Genomic DNA, 23,380 nt, shown 5'->3' on the forward strand with positions numbered 1-23,380 from the left:
CTGCAGACATCATGACTTTTAACCCAGTCCTTCACGCCTAACTACTCTGGCACATTTCCAAAGAATAAGAATATTCTCCTAAACCCCCATAATACCAGAGAACACCCAGTGTTTACTCTTGTTACTATTATCCAGCACACGTCCACGTGCAAACACGCCTACTTGTCCCCTACATCTCCCTTATGTTTGCGTTATTTGTTTTTTGATCTGGGATCCAAATGTGGTTCACACACTCCTTTTTGAATTGAAATATAGTTGATTCAGTCCTAAAGGAAATCAATCCTGAATTTTCATTTGAAAGACTGATGCTGAAGCTGTAGCTGCAATACTTTGGCCACCTGATGCAAAGAGCCGACTCATCAGAAAAGACTGATGCTGGGAGAGATTGAAGGGGGGAGGAGGAGGAGACGACAGAGGACGAGATGGTTAGACGGCATCTCTGATTCAATGCACATGAGTTTGAACAAGCTCCGGGAGATGGTGAAGGACAGGAGCCTGGCATGCTGCAGTCTATAGGGTTGCAAAGAGTTGGACAGGACTGAGCTACTGAACAACAAGAATGGTTGATTTACAATGTTGAGTTAGTTTCTGCTGTAAAGTGATTCAGTTACACATACATATATATGATTCAGTGTATATATATATATGATTCGATATATATATACATACACCCACGCATTCCTTTTCATCCTCTTTTCCATCACGGTCTATCACGACATACTGTGTAGAGTTCCTTGTGCTATACGTGCACGGATGCATGACCAGTCTCTTCAGTCGTGTCTGCCTCTGTGTGACCCCGTGGACCGTAGCCCACCAGGCTCCTCCATCCATGGGATTCTCCAGGCAAGAATACTGAAGTGGGTTGCCATGTCCTTCTCCAGGCAATCGTCCCAACCCAGGGATAAGCCTGCATCTTTCGTGGCTCCTCCTTGACAAGCAGATTCTCCACCCACTGAGGGATGGCCCTGCGCTATACAGTAGGATCTTATTGTTTACTTAGAGTTGGTCTGCTAACCCCGAACTCCCGATGGACCGCCCCCTCGTGCCCCTCACCCTCGGGGCAGCCACGAGTTTGTTCTCTGAGCCTGTTTCTGTTTCACAGGTGGGTTCGTTTGTGCCGTATTTCAAATCCCATGTGGGTGATGTCACATGGTATTCACCTTTCTCTTTCAGACTTCCTTCACTTAGCATACACACTGCACTGGGTTGTCGTCGTGTCTCCTGTCTCCTTCAATCCAGAATACTTCCCCACACCTATTCACTGTGCATTTTGGTTCTCTTTCATTGTATTGACAGTTTTTTACTGGAGCAAAGTTGACTTACAATGTTGCGTTAGCTTCAGGTGTATAGCAAAGTGATTCAGTTGTAAGATATATATATATTCTTTCTCAGATTCTTTTCCTTATAGGTTATTACAAAATACTGAGTATCGGACCCTGTGCCAAACAGACATTTTTTTAAGCATGCAAACCAGTCCCGTGGAGCATGACCTACACTCTAGGTTCATCTGCTCACTTCCTCGTGATTGAGTCCAGATTAAACACTGTTTTGGCAAGCATACTGCAGAGGCAACGTGTCCTTCGACGGCATCACCTCGGGGCGTCTCCTGCTTCCGGCACTGAGCTTGCCCACATGCACAGGTTGGGCAGTGTGTGCCAGACCTCTGGTGTGACTAAGGTGACTTTCCTCTAGGTAATTAACTAGTCATCTGAGGGTCAATACATCATCCCTGCATGAATGTTTACAGCCAGTAACTCTTTACCTGATGCTTTTATGTCCATTTAATACTCTACTACTCAAAGTGGGGTCCATGAACCAACAGCATCACAGCCCTTTGGTCATCTGGCAGAAATGCAGAATTTCAGGCTCCGCCCTGGAACTGTTGGATTTGACAACGCGTTTTGACAAGACCCCTTATGCCCTGTGTGCAAATGAAAGTCTGAGAGGCTCCGCATCTCTCCTCTCTGCCGGGACTAACTGTTATTGAGGGCCTCTACCCTCCTCCATATTACCTGGTGTTCTATACAGGTCATGTCTTTATAGGGACATCATTACGGACTCTTGCCTCCATTTTGCATTCAATGTTTTATAGCCTATTACTATCATTATTCTTTTTGATGTTCAAACTGTCCTAAATTTGGCCAGTGGGAGCCTGAGGACGTGCCTCCACTAGTCTTTGGGCATGTCCTTGTTTCCTCACACTGCGAGATGTTCCAGGCTCAGGGGGGTATGTCCCTGCCCTGGGCCTACCATCAGCCCTTTCCCAAAGAAGCTTGGGTTCCCTTCAAGGAGAGGTGTGCTCACTGCTTCTGGGCATCCTAGTCCTAGTCCTTTCTTGCCGTTTTTATGCCTGGCCTCCTCTGAGTATTCTCACCCCTACTTTAGAGATGAGAAAAGGAAGGAATTTGGCCACAGCTCGACCCCAGGAGAGTCTGGTAGCTTTGTGGTCGCCGAGCAAGTGTGGCTCAGATCTCGTCTGCTGTGGCAAGTGGGCTAGACTCAGGGCCCTAGCAGCTGCCCGCTGGGTCCGTCACTGGGTCACGGTTGAGGCCACACCACCCGCTGACTGATCCCTGGGGATGCAGAGGCGCCTCTGGCCCAGGTGGCTGGCCTGGCTGACCCCATCTGGGCACTAAGCTGCAGTCTGGGTCCCTGGGCCTCTTCCTCCAGCAGGCCTTGGCACCCCCATTTCGAGTGAAGAGGCTGTGGACAGGCCAGGACTGGGCCCAGGGCTCCTGGCTCCGAGGCCCTTTTCACTGAATGCCACTCTTGGGGTACAGCTGTTGCCCACAGCCTGGCTAGTCACTGCACTGGCGGGCAGCTTCACCTTGTCATCCAGCAAGGAAAACTCTGCCTCTCCCTCTGAGGGCCCACGAGCTCACGCACACGGACATGCTGGACGTCTCTGCCACCAGAGCCACAGTACTTACGCCTGAGACTGGCGATCTGCTGGCCAGGGGGACACAGTTTGCAGCCTGGGAGCTGTCGCTGTGCCCTGGCGTTGAGAGGGGACCAGGCAGAGAGGGGCTAGATTGAGGGGCCTGGCCTCCCTGGCCCAGTTGTGAACGACAGTGGGGAGAAGCAGCTCAGGCTTCTTCTGCCCAGGAGCAGAGCCCAGAACACAGGGCTTCCAGAAGGCACAGCAAGAGGCCTGGCCGATAAGACTCCTCAGCCCTCCTGCGGTGCCAGACTCAGCCTGTCGACTTCCCAAAAGGGCAGTGACTTTTTAAGAAAGATAAATGTTAAAATGCTGGCCTTGGGCAAAAGCCAGGAACAGCATTCCACCCCCAGGAGGCAAGAATGTCCCCCAACGTAGGCCCCCAAGTGGGCCTGTCTGCACCCTCATGTGTCCACACGCTGGTGCTCACCGACCTGTCTGCACAGACACACACACGCTCCCTGACACGGCTCCTGCCCATGACCCTTCGGTCGACTCCAGGCACAGTCGGAAGGTGGCAGGAACCATCCAGAAGCCACAGAGCCAGGCAAGAAGCTGAGTAGGGGCCAGGAGACATTGCGGAAGAAGAATCCAGAATGCAGAAGGGAGCTGGAGAGAAAACCAGAGAAAGAGAAAGCAACAGGCTCCCAGGGGAACCAGCCGGGCTCATGGCCTGGGAAGGGCCGGCTCTGGGCAAAAGCATCTCAGAGGAGACGGGGACCTTCTGACTCAGATCCTTCTCCCTAATCCAGTACACACGCAAGGCTGTCCCCAAGAGAGAGACCCCTCCCCTGATTCCTCTGCACCCCCATCCTTGGACCTCCATCTTCCCAGGCTGGTGGCTAGAAGGTGGTGACTGTCATCCCACCTTCCTCTTGGGGAAGTGCTCTGAGCTCAGCTCACACTCTTGAGGGGACCCCTCACCATGAGATGTCACCTCTCAGCCACCCACCTGCCAGGGAAAGCTCCCCTTGGATTGCAGCTGCTCCTCCTTCAAAGCTCCACAAAAAACCACACTGCAAGGCACAACCCCAGGGAGCCTGCATCAAGGATTCACCTTGAGGGGGCTCAGCACCCTTGACACTCCCTTACAGGTGGGCTCATATCACCAGGACATCCAAAGGTGTAACTTTGGGTCTTATTTTACAGATGAAAAAACAGGTTCAGAGAGATCGCTCAGCTAAAGAGCAGAACAAGGCAGAACAAGGACCCCAAGCGGGATGGATTTCAACGCCCAGACCCGACTGATGATTCTTTTTTTCTGCCAGGGGCTGCAGCTCGCAGTCTGTGGTATCTTAGTTCCCTAACCGGGGATCGAACCCAGCCCCTCAGAGCAGTGACAGTCTTAACCACGGGAGTGCCAGGGAATTCCCTCGACTTCTGATTCTTAAACGGGGATGACAGGCAGCATGTCTGCCCACTCAAACATTCCTGCCCCACCTGCGTTCCAAAGATTTAACTGGTGAAGAAACCACTTTTGTGTCATAAGCAACAAAGACTGTGTATCAGAATGCAAAGTTTGCAAGGATTTTTGCAATGAAATATAAAAAAAAAAAAATGTTTCCAAGTCCCACCCACCCTGAATCTCCAAGGCCTCATCCCACAGTAATCTTTTTTTTTTCTTTCACAAGTCCTCGTGTTCTAGAAGTCGTTGTCCCCTGACACCAGTCCACGGAGATTCATCATCCTTTCCCGTGGGCCCCCGGTTGAGAACAGCTGACCTACTGAGGAAGCCAAAGGGCCTTTCTTGGGAGACTGTCACTCTAAAATTATCTCCTTCCTCTTTTAGTGATTTTCCCTTTCCTTTTGAAATACTGGTGAGAGTAAAAAGTGACGTTTGGTGTTCTTTTTTTACGTCCTTAACTGGTACATAGAGACTTGGCTGCCGTGTATGTCAGTCTCACAACAATGCCTTGAAATACAACTGTCTGGTCAAAACCAGCCTCTCCCAGCCTCCCAGCTAGGCCCCTGGGAAAGGTAGGGACTGGGTGGCGATGGCGATGGGGGTCTCCTCCTGCACACCCACTGCCAGGTGGAAGGGAAGGGCTCTGACCCCAGGTAAGAAGTTTCCAAATGATTCCAGTTGAGAAACCCTGCCCTCCTCTCCTTTCCTCCCCTTCCCCTTCCCAGGAAGCCTGACATTCCAGCCTGTTCAGCAGATAAGCTAGTGGCCAGCAGCCAGAGCAAGGCCACCCAGACCCCAGAGGAAGCTAGGGTGGGCTGCGGTGGGTGGGGGAGGCTGGAACAGCTGAGAACAGAGGCAAGGGAGCAGAGGGGCAGGGGCCAAAGTGGGGAAGCGGTTGGGAGTTCCAGGAGGGGGCTGGGCTGGGCCAGTGGGGTGAGGCGGCACCCACGAGGCAGAAGGAGTCGTTAATCCACAGGCATCCCCAGAGGCTGCCAAGCATTCTCTAAGAGAAGGTGTTCAGAAGAGGAAACTTGAGGCCTAACATCCCTGGTCCCGGGGTAAGTAAACAGGATCTAGAATCTGAACACAGCCATCGGTCCCCAAACCCACTGGCGCAAAAGGAGCCCCCTTCCATGCATGGGAGCCTGGGGAGGGGGGTCAGGCCACAAGGGGTGCCCTAGAGCCCCGAGAGGGTGCAGGAGCGGCCCAGCCTTGGTCATGACTAGCCTCCTCTCCTTGGGACCACCCATCAGGCTGAGTGCATTCCTAGATGTCAACAGACCCAGAACCTCCAGGAGAGGCCTCCATGAGGATAGGAGAGCTTCTGGAAGGGCCAGGGCCACCCAGAGGGGAAAGCCACCTCCTTCAGCACTCAGGCACCACCCCGCCGTCCAGACCCCACCCTTCCAGCCTTCACCCCACCTGACCCACACTCCAGGGCAACAAAGGAACTTTTCACCAACTTCTCGGGGTGGGCCCAGGCTGCCCCGCTTCTCACTGCCCGCTCACCCCCCACCATCCCCCATGGGTCTGGCCCTCACAGAGAAGGGGAAGTGGACTTGGCCCCTAGGCGCCGAGCGCTGGGACTGGAGCTGAGGCTTGGTGGTCTGTGACGTCCTCCCCCAGCTGCTCGGCTGTGCTCTACAGTGAGCAGAGCAAGATCTCTGCCCTGGAGGGGTCAGTGCTCCAACGGAGGCATGTCCAGCGGCAATCGAACAAAACCAGCGCAGGGCACAGAAAGGGTGGGGCTCAGGAAAGTGACCTGATGAAGGAGAGAGAGCACACCAGGCAGGGGCCACAGCATGTGCAAAGGCCCTGGGGTGGGAAGAGCAAGGCTAGCGTGTGAAAGAGGACAGGAGGGTGGGCGGAGGAGGAAGATGCTCTGGAACGCAGGAGTTGAAGCCTTTGCACGATTCCTCAAGCAATCCCCTCTATAACCTCACAAAGCAAGTACTACTATTACCCCACTTTGCAGATGTGGAAACTGAGGCACTGCCTTAAAACCTCCACGGGGTCACACAGCCAGGGAGCCTGGCTGCAGAGGCTGTAAGCACTGTATGAACTGCCTTGCAGCCAGGGCAGGGCCATGGGGCTTTGAGACTCCAGGGGGAGGAGGAAGTCTGGAGAGCTGTGCTCTGACTCACAGTTTTAAAGTCCCAGGCTGCCCAGACCTCAGAGCAGGCTGGAGCAAGGTGAGGAGGGGTGAAGGATGGGGTGACAGGGAGAAAAGAGAGGGGGACAGCGGGAGTGAGCGACGAGAGGAAAGGAACCTGCGGGTCACTGTGAGCTGAATGTCCCCAGAGATGTTGGGCAGGGAGGTGGGGACGGGCGGCCAAGGCAGGCCCACCGCTGGGCTCCTGAGGCCCCCTCCTCACCCACGGCCCCCCAGGGGCTCCCACCCCTGGCAACCAGCTCCAAGTCTGGTCTGGCCGGTGACCAAGAGAAAGGGAAGAAAGGAGGACCCTCTGGACCCCTGCTGATGGGGAGAGTCAAGGCGGGGCGGGAGAGATAGGGAGCAGGTCCAGGCTGTGCATCCCTGCGCAAGGAATTCCATCTTTCGGAGCCCTGAGTCTCATCAGTAAAACTGAGCCAAGACCTCTCCCTCAGGAAGTGTGAGGATGAACTCGGGCTGCATAGGTCAGAGGGTCTAGCACAGAGCGGGGCGCTGGCCTCCCCCCACCCCCCGCCGCCCCTTGACCCCTGCTGACCTAGGACTGTGCCCACCCAAGCCAGTCCGCTCTCTCTAACCCCTGTCCCTCCCCAGCCCAGCCCACACATGCCTTTCTGCGCTGGTGCCTGGTGCCCCGAGCTCCCCATGACTCACCCAGGCTTACAAGGAGACAACTCGCCCCACCGCGCCCTACCTCCCACTCCTGGCCCCACCTCCCTCAGCAGACTCCCCGCGACCCCCCCCACCCCGCGGCTCTGCAGGGACCCTGCCAGCAGCCCCACCACTATGACCCTGCTCCTGAGCCCAAACAGCAGCTGGAAGTTCTGGCCTCTGAGGCCCTGCAGCAGCCACCACGCGCGGCCCTGGGGCGCCCTGATCCCTAACCTCCCACGCTGAGCCCGGACACAGCCCACGCTACAGAGGAGCCAGGGAGGGCTCCCAGCCAGGGCACCCCGGATAGCAGTGCCACAAGCCCACCCGCTGGCCGCTTGAGGAGGGGCTGGGTGGGGCTGGGTGAGGACACCGCAGCCCTGCCCTGGGCCCAGCCCTCCAGGCCACCTGTTCAGAGATGTCAGCACCGCGCCCCCCCACCAGAGCCACCGCCCGCCCACCTGTCCCCTCCATGCAAGTGTGGGTGCTATTCTCAGCTCCAGGCAGGCGCCAGGACGCCGGCCATCAGCAGAGGGGTGGAATCCGCCCCTCGAGCCCGGCCAGCTCCCACCACCCCTCATCAGCTGCTTCCTGGGCTGGGTGAGGGGACAGCCCTTGTGGAGCAGCAGCAAAGCAGGAGCCCACCCCCAGCTCAACAGAGCACGGAGCCAGAGCCCGGGGAGGGCAGCGGAAGGTCCTGCCTCCACGCACCCCCCTGGGGCCAAGTCTGACCCGGGAGGGACCACGGGCACCCCCCGCAATATTCATTAAGAAATCTCTTCCCCACTGATGCCAGGCCAAGTCACCTCCTCCATGTCACCTCCTCCAGGCAGCCTTTCCTGATCTCACCTCAGGTACATGAACTCACTCAGTCCTGTAAACACCCTCAGCCCTTTGCCTATGTCTGTTCAACCTAATGTGCAACCAGGCTATTCCTTCATTTTACCACTCGGAATCGTCCATAGCTACATCTGTGAACCGGGAATGATTAACAAGTACCTAAAGGACATAAGCCGTGGTATTTTTTCCCCAACACAGTATTGCTTTTGCTTATTATTGTCATTCACAGGAGCTGATGCCCAGAGTCAGCTTTAAATAGTTCCACCCGGTCCTGCCAAGCAAAAGCGCAGTCACACACCCCACCCACAACACTGCAGTGGGGAGGGCCACCACCCCTCCCCACCCTCAGTCCCGCGGACACTCCCAGGCCCCCGGCTGCCCAGGGGGCAGCCCCAGGGGCTCCCCTACCTCTGCCCCTGGACTGATTCCAAGTCCCCAGCACCTGTGAGGAAGCTCCACTTCGCAGATGTGGTGGGTCAAAGGGTGGGGACTCACAGGTTCTCGCCGGTTCAGAACAAGGTGGTCCTCTCCCAGCCCAGGCCCAGGCCCACTGCTTTCCCCTGGTTGGGGGTGGGGTAGCTGGAAGAAGGCTGGGAGGGGGCTGGGAGGGAGCACAGACCAAGCAAGGGTGAAGGTGAGCACGGGAAACAAGAGTGGCCAAGAAGGGATGGGAAGCTGGGCGGCGCCCCCGCCCCGGCAGATGCGGTGACTGTTCAGGACACCAGGAGGGCTTTCCCAGGCTCTCTCCTGCTAAGCCTGCACCGCTATTCTTGGGCTGGGGTGGAGCAGAGAAACAGGGTGGGCAAGGCGAGGCCTGAGGGGAAGGTCCTGGTCCTCCCAGCCCAGCAGACGCAGGAAATCAGGAGCTGGGGCCTTCCCTCCCAGCCTGAGACCACAAGGGACAATGAGGGGGCTGCCAGAAGCCTGGGCAGTCACCACTCAGGGTCCCATCTCTACCCTCCAAGTGGAGAGGTGAGGATCAGGTGGACGCAAAGGGCCCCTACATCTCTGACTTATCAGGACGCAGGCCGAGCATCAGCCCTGGAGTCTATCTTGCAGTCTAGAGAGGTCCTCGGGGTGAGACCACATCCCTCCCTGAGAGGAGCTGAGGCAGCTTACCTGGCCTTTTCCTCCCCAAGGGCCCTCCTTCCCAAAAGAAACGCGATTCAACAGGAAGGGGAAGCTGAGCTGCCAGAGTCACCAATTAAAAAAAACAAAGACAAAATCACAGAAAAGTGTCAAAGAACAGAAAGAGTGGAGCAGGGCATGGCTTGAGGTGAACACCCAGGGGTAGATCCCTAGCCAGCCCATGGTATGACTCTGGACACTTACGGAGCAGCTGAGAGCTGCAAGGGACTCCTGCTACCTCCAAGGAGCCTGGGTCAGGTGGGGGGAGGCGCTGAGCACAACGGGAAGGGGTCCAGGTGTCACCTGGCCCCTGCCAGGCCCCCTCTGACCCTCCCTCTCTCTTCTTCCCCCATGGCCTCACCATCTGGATCCCAAGCTGAGCCAGCACACCTCCGCCACTGCTGGGCCAAGGCTGGTCCGGACTTGGGCAGGAATGTCCAACAGGACCCGCAAGCAGAACGCCCCATGCCCGCTAAGGCACCTTACACCCCCACCCCAAACTGCAGTGTCCTACGGCGTGAAATGGAGGCACGTGTCCCCCATTAAACCCTCACACACAAGAGCACCGAGGCTCAGAGCGGACAGGTAACTTGCCCAAGGTCAAGGCCTTGGGAGGAGCAGAGCTGGGACCTGAGCGTGGGCTTTCCACCCGCCACACTGTGAGAGATACTCTGCTAAGACTTTCCCGTTCCTGGGGCACAGAAGCCCCTCACCCCAACTGACTGCGCTAAGGGCCTACTATGCACACGTGGGTGCAGGGTCACAGACTCCACCGTCCAAGGCTTGGGCCTAGCAGGGGGCACTGTCACCCCGTTTTATGGAGAAGCAAATGGAAATGAGGAGGTCAAGTAAGTGACCCAAGTCCCCAGCGGAGGGGAGAGGCGGGGATCAGAAGCGACGTGCGCTGAGAGCCACCCCGCACCCCGGCCCCTCACCAACCACCGGGCTCCGAAGAGCCCTGCACTGGCTGCAGGCTGTGGGGAGGCCTGCCCTGGTCTCAGCGCACGCAGCAGGACAGGGTGACCTGAGACTGCAGTGACTCAAGTCAGGACGCAGGCACTGGCTTCTGCCCGCTGCTGACCACGGGCTTCCTGCGGGGCTGACTCAGCTCTCCCGCAGGCCAGGCAGCCCAGCACCCACACCTCAGGGCAGCGCCCCTGCTCTGGCACCAGGCCGGCCCCCAGCTGGCCCACCAGCTCCAGGGCAGCACCACCCCCAGCCCACAGGAAGGGCCCTGACCCCTCTCAGCGGTGGCCTGCTCCAGGCCCACGGTCCCCTCCAGCAGGAGGCCTGGGCTGGTAAACCTGGGAAGACGGTGACATTCCAGCTCAGCCAGGCCCACTTCCAGAGCAGACTGCTCCACAGAGCCCATGGTGGGGATACACGCACACACACACACGCACACGCACACACACACACACGCACACGCACACGCACACGCACACGCACACGCACACGCACACACACACACACACACACACACACACACACACACACACACACACACACACACACACACACACACACACACACACACACACACACACACACACACACACACACACACCCCCTCCTGGCTTAAGTTATATTTCAGGAAAACATTTTCATCTTGTCCCAGGTTCAGCAAATGCAGCCAATTAATTGCGGATTCCGTCTCTCAGTTTAGATCAAGATTCAACTTGTATTTCTGACCATTAATTCCTCTTCAAGTGTCCCTCCCCTCCCCCGCCCTGGGCCCCCACCCCCACTCCCGCACCCTCCCCAACTGTTTCCCCACCCCCCCCACAGCCCCCTCTCCCTGCACAGCGTTGGCATCTGGGACTCTTTCTACTGAGGCCCCCTAAGGAGCGCTGTGTCAGGCCAGCCCTGTCCACATCCGACGTTGACCTTCTGGGGTCCCCATGACTCCTCTGGGAAGCCAGGTTCCCCCACCACCATGGTGGAGCCATAGGAGAACCAGGGGCCATGTGAAAAGCTCCAAGGTGGCTTTTCTGCAGGGTCATCTTCTCCTCCAGTGTGTCAGCCTCCTCCCCAACCTCCTCCCCCCCCACACACACAACCCCTTCCCCCAGGTGTTTGCCCCACAAAGGCAGCCCCCACATGCTGGCTTTCACTTGACAACACTTAGGCATTCATATTTGCACTACAATAGTCTATTTCCAGCACCATCCAACCGCCTTCTCCCCCATTCAGGGATGGGGGTGGTAGCTCCCAGGAAAGGCCAGCCTGGGGCAGAGTCGGAGAACAGAGGGGGAAAAAAAAATCCCAGGGCTTCCTTGAGCTCCAGCGTTCTCATCTCCCCAGTGGTACCATAATCCAGTCGTGCCGACCGCACTGGTCACTGGGAAGAACAAACGAAAAATGGCAGGTGGGAGGGCTCTGAGTAAACCCACGGAATGCCGCAGAGATGCTCACCTGCCCTCCCTTCCAGAATCATCCAAACCCAGCTGGACCCAGTAGAACTCTGTTCTGCCAGGGGAATTTCATGCTTCCCCGTTCCCAGATGAGCAACTGAGGCTCGGCGGCCAAGCCAGGCTTCCACCCAGGTCTCTAAGCTCCGGTCCTCCTTTAGCTGCACCTCCGACTCCTCAAATGAATGAGTGAATGAGGGATGGGAGACCCCTCAACCCAGCCCACCTGGAACCATTTGCCCTCCCCTGCCCCAACCCACTCAATCAAGCTCTGGCTCAGGGGGCGCTTTGACTTCCCTCCTGTGGGAAACGATACCACCCTTCCCAATTTAGCGTTTTCAGACTATACGGGGGAAACGGGACCAGAAACTGCACTGCAGTCCAACTTCGAGAATCTGGTCATCAGCAAAGAGAGACAGCCCAAAGCACAAAAGCCAGAACAGTCCCTACCTGCGGGTTCCCAGGGGATCCCCAAGACGTTCCCTGGAACAGAACCTGCGTTCCCCCCCAGCAGGCCCTGACCATATCACCTCCTCCTGGACTCTCACCACAAGTCCATGAATCTGGCCATCAGCAAAGAGAGACAGCCCAAAGCACAAAAGCCAGAACAGTCCCTACCTGCGGGTTCCCAGGGGCTCCCCAAGACGTTCCCTGGAACAGAACCTGCGTTTCCCCCCAGCAGGCCCTGACCATATCACCTCCTCCTGGACTCTCGCCACAAGTCCATGAATCTGGTCATCAGCAAAGAGAAACAGCTCAAAACACAAAAGCCAGAACAGTCCCTACCTGCGGGTTCCCAGGGGTTCCCCAAGACGTTCCCTGGAACAGAACCTGCGTTCCCCCGCAGCAGGCCCTGACCATATCACCTCCTCCTGGACTCTCGCCACAAGTCCATGGGCAGGAACCCCCGTTCCCATTTACAGAGGAGGAAAGGCGGGCTCAGAGAAGGCATGACTTGCCCAGGACCCCAGAGCAGGCGGGTAGTTCCTGCGATCAACCTCCTTCTTCCTCTTTCCTTGTTCAATCTCTCTCCCTGACTCTTGCCCACATGCCAAGGGCCCAACCCAGGTCACCATCTTCGTCCACCTTATCACCTACATCTGGTCCCAAGGTAGTTGTTGATAGGCTGGACGACATGTCTTGAGAGAGGTGGTGCTGCCTCAGAGCAGATAAGGGGATGGGGGGCCACATGGGGGCAGAGAGGGAGCAACAGGGGTCCCCTAGAGGGGTCTCTGCAGCCCCGCCCCCTGGGGCCAGGTCAGACCTCAGTGCCCAGTGCCAGGCCTCGGCCCGCCCAGGGCTCCAGTGTGTTGGCTGCAGTCCCGGGGAGAGGCTGAGCTGAGCAAGGGTCCAAAGAAAGTAGCAGCAGCTGTTGGAAAAAGGGCTGGCAAGGCTCTCCGCTCACTCCAGCCCCCTTCCGGCTCCACAGTCTCTGCAAAGCTCCTCAGGCACAGGCCTGGGTGGGAACCCAGACCCCTCACCAGCCAGCCGCTCGCCCTGAGCCTCGTCCACTCCTCACCCGGCCATCTGCGCTCAGAGCCAGGATCCCAACCAGCTGGCATGACCCCTCACCCTCTGAGGACCCAGCCCGGCTCTGATCCAGGACCAAGGGGGCCTCTACTTGGCCATCTGGTCTGGTCTCAAAAGGCGAGTGCAACGGGGTGCCTGGCCCCGGGGGTGAGCTGACCCACTGACCCCTCGCAGCTGTCCAGCTCTGCCAGCTTAGCAGCGTCATCCCCTCCACGGTGCCACCCTGGGGCCTTGAAACACAGAAGGGCAGGCCTGCATGCAGTGGGAGGGGATGCAGGATGTACAGCAGCCTTCCGGGAAGGCCACGACCCCAGCCCTGACGTAGAGGACTCCAGGACGCCAGCCCTGCCTTCCTGGGCACAGCTGGATTCTGGCCGCCTCAGGAGGGCAGGCCACTTCCTCCAAGCTGTCTTTCCTGACTGCCCAGGCCTTATGGAAGGTGCCGGTGCCCTTCCCCCAGCTCTCCCCAGTGCTGCGACGGGCACGGAGTGTGGCGCTGGGAGCTCCTTGAGGGCAGGGCCCGTTCTCCTCCTCTGAGTGCCCTCAGCACCCAGAGAATGACAAGGGGAAGCAAGGCAACAGGATGCCAGGAGCTGAAGCAAGGAGCAGCTCGAGTGTCCCTAGGAAGGTGCCCGGGGGCTCCAGGATGGGGGGGCAGCCTGCAGGGGCCCTGAGAGCCCCAGCCCAGCCCGGCAGTGACAACAGCGGCGAGTCCCTGCCCCCAGCACTGCGGCGGCGGGTGGCTGCTGCCTGCCGCCGGCTGCCACCCACTCACTCCCCAGCCGCTGGGGCTCAGCTCCCACCCTGCTGCAGCCTTCACAATGCACAGGCAGGCGTGTCTCCAGCTCGCCACCCATCCACCGAGCACCTCGCCCACTGAGCGGGGCCAGCAGCAGGGACCCAGCCCATCACCACAGGCTTGGGCACAGCATATGGCAGTCAGTCAGTCGTGTCCAACTCTTTGCAGCCCCATGGACTGTAGCCACCAGGCTCCTCAGTCCATAGGATTCTCCAGGCAGAAATACTTGAGTGAGTTGCCAAGCCCTTCTCCAGGGGATTGTCCCAACCCAGGGATCAAACCTGGGTCTCCCGCATTGCAGGCAGATTCGTTGCTGTCTGAGCTACCAGGAAAGCCCCTGGGCACAGCATAGGGGGACACACATGCCCCCGCCCAAGGGCACCGTGCGCAGCACCAAGGTCAAACTCCAGCACCAGGCTCCAACCCCCACCGTCCATCCAAGCTGTGGGCTCGCTCCTACCCAATCTGGGGTGGCCCTGGGCGCTGGGTCACAGCCTGGGCCTGAAGGTGAGGTCCAGGAGGCCGAGGGGTCTGAGCATGGCCATGAGTCTTGGGGCCGGCAAATCACAGAGACCCTCAGGTCAGTAAGCCCCAAGACCCCGGTCACCCCAAAGCTTTCTCATATCAGAAGAGATGACCCAGGCCAATGTCTCTTCGGCAACTGGCCTAAAGCCAAGGAGGGCTCCCCAGCAGGGCCCAGCCCACTCCTAAGAAGGCCAGCATCTAGGCCCAAGCCCTGCAACCCGTGGCTCAGGGCAGCATCATCACAGCCCTGAGACTACTGTGGGAGGAAGTTCTGTGTGTGATGCCCAGGCCCCTGGGGATGGCCTGTGCCAGGGCCATCATACACCCACCCGCCCCCGAACCTGACCCCAAGACCTGGGCTCTGACACCCCTTGTGCTCGCTGGAGGCATGAAATCCTGCAGCCACACTGCCCCTACCCCTCCCAACCCACACCCGGAACCCACGACCTCCAGGACCTCTGCCAGCCATCTGCCTTTCTCCATCCCCCTGAAGAATCCAGGCATCAGGCAACACGGATGCACTGAGTGCCTACTGTGCACACAGCTGGGGGCACCGTAGTGACTGCAGCAGACAGCACCCAGCCGCGCGGAGCAGATGTTCCAGGGGCTTGCCGAGCCACCGCCGAGCTTCAAGTGCGGACCAGGAGAACAGCCAACCCACCCCAACTCCTGGCAGCCAGTTCACAGGGTAGGCAGCAAACTGCCCCAGGGCAAGAGGCCCCCAGACATTTAGATTCCACACCAGGAAAATCTTCTCAGCTTGGGGGGGCAGCGATCAACACTGTGACTATTTCCTCCCCAAGAACATAGGAAACAGCTAGTAGTACCATCATCTCTTGAGAGAAACACGGCTGCAAAAATATCAACAAAAGTAGGTACAACCTCAGGATAAAGTGTGCTCCTTTATATTGAGCAAAGTAGACAGCCTTCACATCTGGGAAAACACACACACACCCCACCATTTGTCCCCCCTTGTAGGAACTCCTGTCCCTAGACTTGCCCCACGAAACCCCAGGCTGTCCCCTCACCTCGTCCATCTGTCCTAAGTCACATTAGTCATATCCGACTCCTCATGACCCTGTGGACCATAGCCCGCCAGGCTCCTCTGTCCATGGGACTCTCCAGGCAGGGAATCTGGAGTGGGTTGCCATTTCCTTCTCCAGAGGATCTTCCTGAATCAGGGATCAAACCCGTGTCTCTTATGTCTGGCAGGCAGATTCTCCACCACTAGCACCCAAGGCCTACCAAATACGTCCAAACAGAAAGACCACACTCTGAAGTATAAACTTAGACGCCAGGTGGGGACCCGGGGACACACAAGCAGCCTCAGACCTCATTTAACGGGGGAGAAGGTCTTGGGACCCAAATCTATCAGCTGACACTGCTCGCACTGCCTCCTGGGTGGAGACCCACGTCTTATTTGCAGTGCGTGTCTCGGGCGTTCCCCCAGCCTGAGGGCCTAGTCACCAAGAGAGACGCAACCTCCCAGACAGTGGACCAGAACAGCCCATGGGCAAGTGACACCACTGCTCTGAGCCTCAGTTTCTTCATCTGCCAAGTGGGAGTCATGATGACCTCCCAGGCTGCAGGGGGGATGAGAATTCTCACCAAGCACCTGGCACTCAGCAGGTCTGCAACAAAATCAGGCTATTTTTAAGTTAATATTTGACAAAGGCTTCCCTCGGAGCAGGAAGAGCCTGTCTTTCTCCTCTCAATTCCCCAGCCCTGACCCCTGCCAGCCCTTGGCACTGAGCCAGCTTCACTGCCTCTCTGGGAGCTGGCAACCTCTCTGGGGAGGCCCCAGGAGCCCAGGGTGCCAGCCAGCTCCCGGCACAGGAACCACCAGCCCTGCCCCTCGCTTGTGTGTCCAGTTAGTCTCACAGCATCCTCTGCGGCTCACTCCACTGACTTCAGGTGAGGAAAGTGAGGCTCAGAGCGCTCAGCGCAACCTGCCCAGGGAGGTAACTGGTGGAGCGGGATTCAAGCCCAGCTCTCTAGAAACTGAATGGTTGTCACTACCTTGCATCACTACCTCGCGTTGCTGCTTGATGTGGAAATTTTGCAAACGGTCCTCCACAGGCTGGGCCGTCTTCAGTGCCTGCCCCTTCCCTTTTATTGTCCCCTCCTACCTCCCTTCTTACAACCACCAAGCTGCCCTGGCCTGCACCGTCAATGCCCTGCAGGGTGGTTTCAGCATGAGTGCCCTTTTCTTTGCACTTTTAATCCCAAAGGGAGACTTGCCAAAAAAGGAGCTTACGTATGGGTGACCTACCAGGGTGACATCCAACAGGAAGCCCTGGTCCCCCAAGTGCTCTCTCACCTGGGGACCAGAAGCTCTGGCCCAGCTTCTCCAGGACCAGAGGCTTCCCTGGTGGCTCAGCGGCAAAGAATCTGCCTGCAATGCAGCAGCTGCAGGAGACGCAGGTTCAAATCCCGAGTCAGGAAGATTCCCTGGAGGAGGGCATTGCAACCCATTCCAGTATTCTTTCCTGGAGAAACCCATGAACAGAGGCGCCTAGTGCTACAGTCCATGGGGTCACACAGAGTCAGACATGAGTGAAGCGGCTTAGCACACACCCACACACCTGCACGCACACACACCCTCACCAATCCCTTACACCATGTGAGCACTGGCCCTGGGGTGCTCGGGAAAGACTGCCCTGAACCATCAAATTCCACTATGGAAAGGCTACCCTGCCCTGTATCTACCTGCCACCATACATTTCGTTTCTAGACTGCCTACCCCCTGGGAGGAGGGGAGAGCATCCGCTCCAGGTGGTGAGGACTTGGCTTTGTTCAGCCCTGTATTCCCCTCGCCACACAGCGCCTAGCGCACAGTGGGTGTTTAGTATTTGTTTTCGGAGTAAATGAAGAAGTAAACCCCGTGGTCACTTTACTGATGGTCAGAGGGAAGCCTGGGGGCGGGGGGAACACTTACCCAGGGCCACAGGATTTACACGTACATGAGTTCAGATTCCCACTCCCACCCCGACCCGGAAAACTGTGCGGTGCCCTTACCCATCACATGCTGCCCCTCTACACACACACACACAGACACGGGCACCCACACATGCACACACTCCACCCTGGGCTGATCCACCCAGCACTCAGCAGGGATTAGCTGTCTGCAGGGCCCTGTAATGGACACTGCAGGGAGAAGGCCAAGGAGGAAGGCCGGGGGAAGGCAGGCCTCTGGGCCATGATGCGGCTGGGGCCACGGTGTGGCTCTGCCCACTGAGACTTGGTCTGTGGCTGACTGTTGTCCAAGGCCCTCCTCTCCACAACAGGTGTGGGGAGGGGACCATTGTTATCACCTTCTCACACAGAAGAAACCGGCCTCAGGAGGGTCCTGAAACGTGCCCAAGGTCCCAGCTGGTCGGAGGAGCCCGGAGCCCTGCGCCACTGCTGCCTGCCTACCCAGCCCATGCCTGGGCTCTGCCTCGGACATACCCACCCCAAGACCCAGGGGGGAAGGACACAGAGGTTCTAGAACATCAGGGAAAAAGTACAGGCAAGGCCAGGCTAAGGCAGGCAGGAGGATCAGAGGCACAAGTTGTGCGGGCCGAGCTGAGCTGAGGGCCAGGAGCCTGGGCAATGCCAGAGAGGGGAGGTGAGAAGGGGACCCAGCGGGGTCATCTGAGAAGACAGAGGTGAAGAGTCGAGGCCTCAGCCTCTCTGAGAAACCATGGAATACACAGATCCCACCGGCGTTCAAGATTCAAGCAAAGCCAGCCCAAATCTACCCCCCAGCCACCTCCTGACACACCCCATACCTTCCATTAGTGACCAGCAGCTCACTCTTCCACTCCACACACACTCCCTGGCCCACAGCTGTCCCCCACCCCCACCCCCACCCCAACACCGTCCCCGGGCCCCAGGCAGCCCCATGAGCCGACCTGGGCAAAACAGCCTCTGCCTGCTTTGGGCCCTGCATGAACCAACAGCGTCGACAGAGGAGGGCCTCAGCTCTGCCTGGGCTCAGCCCAACCCAGCCTGTTGGGGCCCAGGAAGTTTGGAGGCCATGCTTGCAACTTCCCCACACCCACGGACCTCAGCCAAATGTCCGCTGAGCCCCCAGAAACACCCCACCCAGAGATGACGCCTGGCTGGAGAGCCTTCCCTCCAGCACTGGCAAGAGGAACCAGCAACGTAAATAACTCGGGTTCAGAGAGAAGCTGATCCGAGCCTGGAGAGGTGCAGAAAAGCATGTGCAGGACCAGAGCAAAGAGACAAGAGCAGCGAGGCAGAGAGATGGAGGCCAAGCCGACGCGGGGGTGCACACGGGAGAGGGCACTCGGGGTGAGAGAGAGGCACCCCGACGGGGAGAGCAGCGCGGATCTGAGGGGAAGAGAGTCGCTGACTGCAGCCTGGGGCCTCAGACCCGGGCGGGCTCCCTGCCCCCCACCCTTCCGTGTGGCCTGGCTCCTCTCAAGGCCACTCTGAGCAGAAGGCCTGGCTCCTACTGAGGAGGTCCGTGGCTACAGCGTGGGAGACCTTGGCCATCCAAATGAGCATGGCACCATCACGGCCACGTGCTGGGTTCCTATAGATAACTGCCACTGCACCTTCCCCCTAGGGGGCATCAGCTGTGACCCGCCAGTGCTATTCTGTCCACAGACAGCCCTGGGCCCTAAGCCTCCAAGCTGGTCCTCCCCACTCTCAGCAATTCAGGGCCGGCAGTGCGGGGTGGTGGGGTGCACAGTCTCCTTTCCTGCGCCCTTCATGGGTCTGGCTCCTCCAGCACAGGCTGGCCTCCCTCGCACACGCCCCATGAGGACTTCTGAGCAGTGGAACTCAGGGGCAAGCGGGCCAGATTCTACCCCCACCCCAGCTGTCCCTTCTCCCCAACTGTCCCATCCCCTCCCGACCAAGACCCAGCCCGCCAATCCCTAATCCTCTCTGTCATCTGACCCAGGCTCCACCCCAACTTGACTCTGCCCAGCCACCTACTGAGGCCCAAAAATGGAGAGAGTCATTTATAGAGGGTCCGACAAGCCAAATGCACGAAGGGAAGATGACCTCAGGGTACTGAGCACCCTGCGGGCAGCTGGGGGCTGGGAGGTGAGCTGTGACAGTGCCATGCTGGGCTGGCAGACCCCAGGGAGGCCCCCACTGTGGTCTTGTGAGCACTTCACACCAGGGCCAGAGGCCACAGGCCCTTACAGCAACAATTAGCTCCCTGCTGGCCAGAGCCACGTGCACCCTGCTCCCCTCGGCACCCCGGACCCGGTCAGACCCAGGCACTCCACACAAGTCCTGGTGGGATTTGCTGAATGAGAGAAGGCTGAGGAGCACTCTGGTCAAATCACCCACCCAGCATCAGGGCTCCCACACCAAGCCCCCAAACACCCCTGTGTGTTCCTAACCATTGCTCAGCACTGGCTGGGCCAGGTGAATGTGGGGTACGCACACAGATCTGCCCAACCCCCAGGGAGCACCCAGACCAGCGGTGGAGGCTGGCAGGTGGAGGAGCAATGGCAAGCCCCCTGAGGGACTCACTGGACTAGGGGATAGGATAGCTGGTTCCAAAGGCCCCAGTGAGCAAGCTTTCCTCCCCCGCTCAGTCCCCCTCTGAATCCTGGTGGACTGGGCTGAGAGGAGATGGGGCGAAATCCAGGGCAAGGAAAAGGAGAGATGGGGCCCTTCTTCCTGCACGGATGTTGCCTAGGCCCTCCAGCCAAGCTCCTGCTTGTCCCTGGTCAGGAAATACCCTGACATGGCAACGGGACAACTGGAATTGCCCAAGGCGAGGTGGGGGGGCAGGGTGCCCATGAGACCACTGACAATGCGAGTTACATGTGGCCCTGAAGGCCGCCAGAAGATGCTGAGGAGGCAGCCAGGCCAGCCGCCGCCAGGCTTCGACACAGACTGAGCCGCTGAAGGGCAGAGGGGAGAGAATGGTGTGGGTCGAGGCACCCGGCTTCCTGGACCAACAGGGGAGGCGACTTTTTCAGACTCAGCCAGGTGGCCTGTGCTGCCACTCTGACTTCTGGAGGGGAGGGTCTCCCCAACCAGAGCCCATGGGGCAGAGAACAGCCACAGCGCTAAGCAACTCCAGTCCCACCAGGCCCAGGCTCGGGCAGGGCCAGCCCTTGGCCAAGGCCAGTATCTACAGCTGAGCAGCTGTCAGCCAACGGCCCAAGGCCGCAGAACAGAGGCTAAAGACGGAGGGGCGGCAGCTCAGGGGAGTCAGTGGGAACATGTCACCACACACCCGCAAGGGATGTGGACGGCCCAGGCCTGCCACCCCTGAAATCCCTGAAAGATGCTGCTGCAGAAACAAGGCAAGTAGGGCAGGGGGGACACAGCAAGAGCAAAGGGAGGGCTGGGACATCACTGGAATGGAGGCAAGGAAATGGCCTCAGCCTCGTTCGGCTTCCCATTCATCTTCCTCAGCCCCTTAGGTGCAGGAAGCAGGCTTAGACCCAGGCACCTAAACGGATTAGCCAGTCATGGGGGGAGGGGGTGGGAAGGAGGGAGCAAGAGCAGCCGCATCTGCCCCACCCCCCCAATCTGGGCGACAGAAGCCGTCCCAGCCTCCAGCCAGCTATCTGTGGGGCTCTAATCCCTCCGCCCGCCCTGGGGAGGGGAGGAGGACAGCTGGGGCAGGCCAGATCTGGAGTCTGGTTGAGGGCCCTTCCCTCTACTCGACCCACCACCTCCTTAGTCCGGGACCACGGGGATGAGAGGCAGACTCTGAGGGAAGCGCAGGGGAAGCTCTAGCGGCCGCCGCCGCCCCCCACCCACGACGATCACGTGGCTGCATCCTTAGGGAGCCCGCAGGTCTCAGCTGCAAAAGTCATTGTTTATAAACAGCCACAGCCCGGAGTGGGGAGGCCGGCGGGTCTCCGGGTTCCCACCCGCCGTGCGTCGGGCGGGAGAGGGGACAGACCCGGCCGGGGGTTGCTGAGGGGGGGCCACCCTGGTAGGATCACAGATTCTGCGATCTCAGATTTCAGAGTCGGAGTCGGCAGGGGAAGTGGCGTCAGCAACCGGCGCGATCCAATTCAATAAACCAGAGGTGGCTGGAGATGGAAAGCCGGCGCGCGCGGACCCCCGCCCCCAAACCCTGCATTTCCTGCAGTCAGGTTGCTACGGGAAGCCCCGGCTCCATCCGCCAGCCTACGACCAGGGGCTCTCCCGGCCGAGGGGTCGTGTTTCCTGCGGCGGCCTGCCGCGCCTTCTCCGCTCCGGCTGGCTCCTCACCCGGCCGCGGGCTCCCAGAGCCAAAGCCGACACCCTCACCACGGGCGCCGGAAATGCGAAGCCCCTTCTCGGGCGAGGGCACTGCCCGAGGGGCCCGCAGCTCTCCCCTCCCGCGGGAGCCGGACCGGAGCTTCCAGGCCGCGGGCACCCCTGGTGAAAGGAAACCTGACCGCTCCCTCAGCCCGCGGGGACAGAAGGTGGAGAGGCGGGTGGAGAGGAGGGCACGGCGGGCGCAGGAAACCTCAGAGGCCTGGAGCCGCCGCGCCGGCACTCGCGAGCAGAGGGACAGTCTCGGGAATCCCGGATCTAAGCGGCCCTGGGGACAAGGGCCCGACACCCTCCGGGCTAGCGCCGGCCCCGCCCGCAGGGAGGGCTAGGAGCGCCACCTCGCCTCCCAGCCGCCCGGCCTCGGCCTCCCGGGGGGTTAGCCCGGACCTCGCGCCCCGAGAGCCGGGGCCGCCTCTCCGCTGCAGACAAGCAGCAAAGATACAAAGCGGCTGGAGCTGCGGGGGGAGGGGTGGGGGGAGGGGGGAGAGACAGCTGCGCCCTCTCCGGCCCCCGCCGGGGTGAAGGGACGCGGGACGCGGACGCGGGGGCACACCCAGAGCGCCGCGGGGCGCAGCCTGTGGACCCCCCAAGGTCCTCGGCAGCCCTGGTCTGGAGGTGACAGCGCCCGGCCGCGGACGAGGACCAGCCGCCGGCGCGGGGGTAGGGGACAGGTGTCCAGACGGCGCGGGGGCAGGGGCTCGGGCTCCCTCACCTTCTCCTGCGCCCGGGTGAGCTTCTTCTGCACGTTGCTGGCGATCTTCCCCGCCGTCACCCCCTTGCTGCCCATCTCAGCCATTGCGGCTCAGGCTCGCCGGGTGGCGGGGCGGATCTCCCAGCCCCCAGCCCCGGCCCCGGGCTCCCGCTCCGCGCCGCGCACCAGACCGCCGAGCCGACTGGCGAAGGCGGAGCGTGCGCCCGGCGAGCGAGCGAGCGAGCGAGCGACGCGGGGACCGAGGGAGGGCGGGCCGGACGGAGGGAGGCGGAGGGAGAGAGGAGGGGCCGGGCCTCGGGTGCCGGTCAGCGCCCCCCGCCCGCCCCCGCCGGCCGCGACCCTGCCTTTTAAAGGGCCACCGCGGAGGCCAGACCCGGTCCGCCGGCGGGGAGGGGGCGGCGCCCGCCGTGGCCGCGGCTGCAGCGGCTGGCCGGACTCCCAGGACACTCCGCTGACACCGCCCCGGGGCGGGAACTAGTACGACCGCCCCGGGTCCGACGCCGCCGCGAGCCCTTCTTTCAACCCAGTGGATACCTCCCGCGGCCCAGGAAAAGAGGCCAGATGGAGGAGAAAAGTCCTTTCACAAACCGAAGATAAAGCGGGTGGCGATTGCTGAGCGCCCCGGGAATCCGGGAGCCTGCGCAGGAGCGCGCTCACCGAGGGTCCCCTTCTTGACCCTCGGCCTCTTCCTGGCCTCTAGGTTCACCCTTCTCGACCGGGTTCTCGGGATGCCACCGGGGAACTGTTCCTCTTGCCTAGTCACTTGCTAACCAGACGCTGGGTCTTCTAATCTGCGGATAATTATTATGATAACAACAGCCGAACGGTACTGAGCGCTGAGGAGTGCCTGGCACTCTGTTAAGTGCCCCCTTGGCAACAGCCCTATGAAGTAGAGCTATTATTGTACACCTTTTACAAGTGAGACACAGAGGCCTGGAACCAGACCTCTGACTCCACACCCCAGGCTTTCCAAACACTCTATCCTGGGTGGTCGGTCTCCTATTCCGTGCTAGAAGA

At 59.7% G+C, this 23,380-nt stretch overlaps 1 protein-coding gene across 19 annotated transcripts in view; it reads right to left on the reverse strand.

Annotated features, from left to right (window-relative positions):
* BIN1 (bridging integrator 1) overlaps positions 1-22,598 on the reverse strand; it is a 55,238-nt gene extending 32,640 nt beyond the window's left edge. For 4 of the 19 annotated variants that reach the window (XM_018065692.1, XM_018065679.1, XM_018065719.1 and 1 more), the window contains exon 1: positions 22,364-22,595. In XM_018065692.1, coding sequence (XP_017921181.1) covers positions 22,364-22,447 — 84 coding nt within the window. In that variant the 5' untranslated portion in view covers positions 22,448-22,595. Of the gene's footprint in view, positions 1-22,363 lie in introns of all 19 variants that reach the window. The other 15 variants (XM_018065746.1, XM_018065732.1, XM_018065753.1 and 12 more) reach the window with 8 other exon arrangements.

The sequence above is a fragment of the Capra hircus genome, chromosome 2 (genome assembly GCF_001704415.2).
Source record: "Capra hircus breed San Clemente chromosome 2, ASM170441v1, whole genome shotgun sequence".
Lineage (NCBI taxonomy): Eukaryota > Metazoa > Chordata > Mammalia > Artiodactyla > Bovidae > Capra > Capra hircus.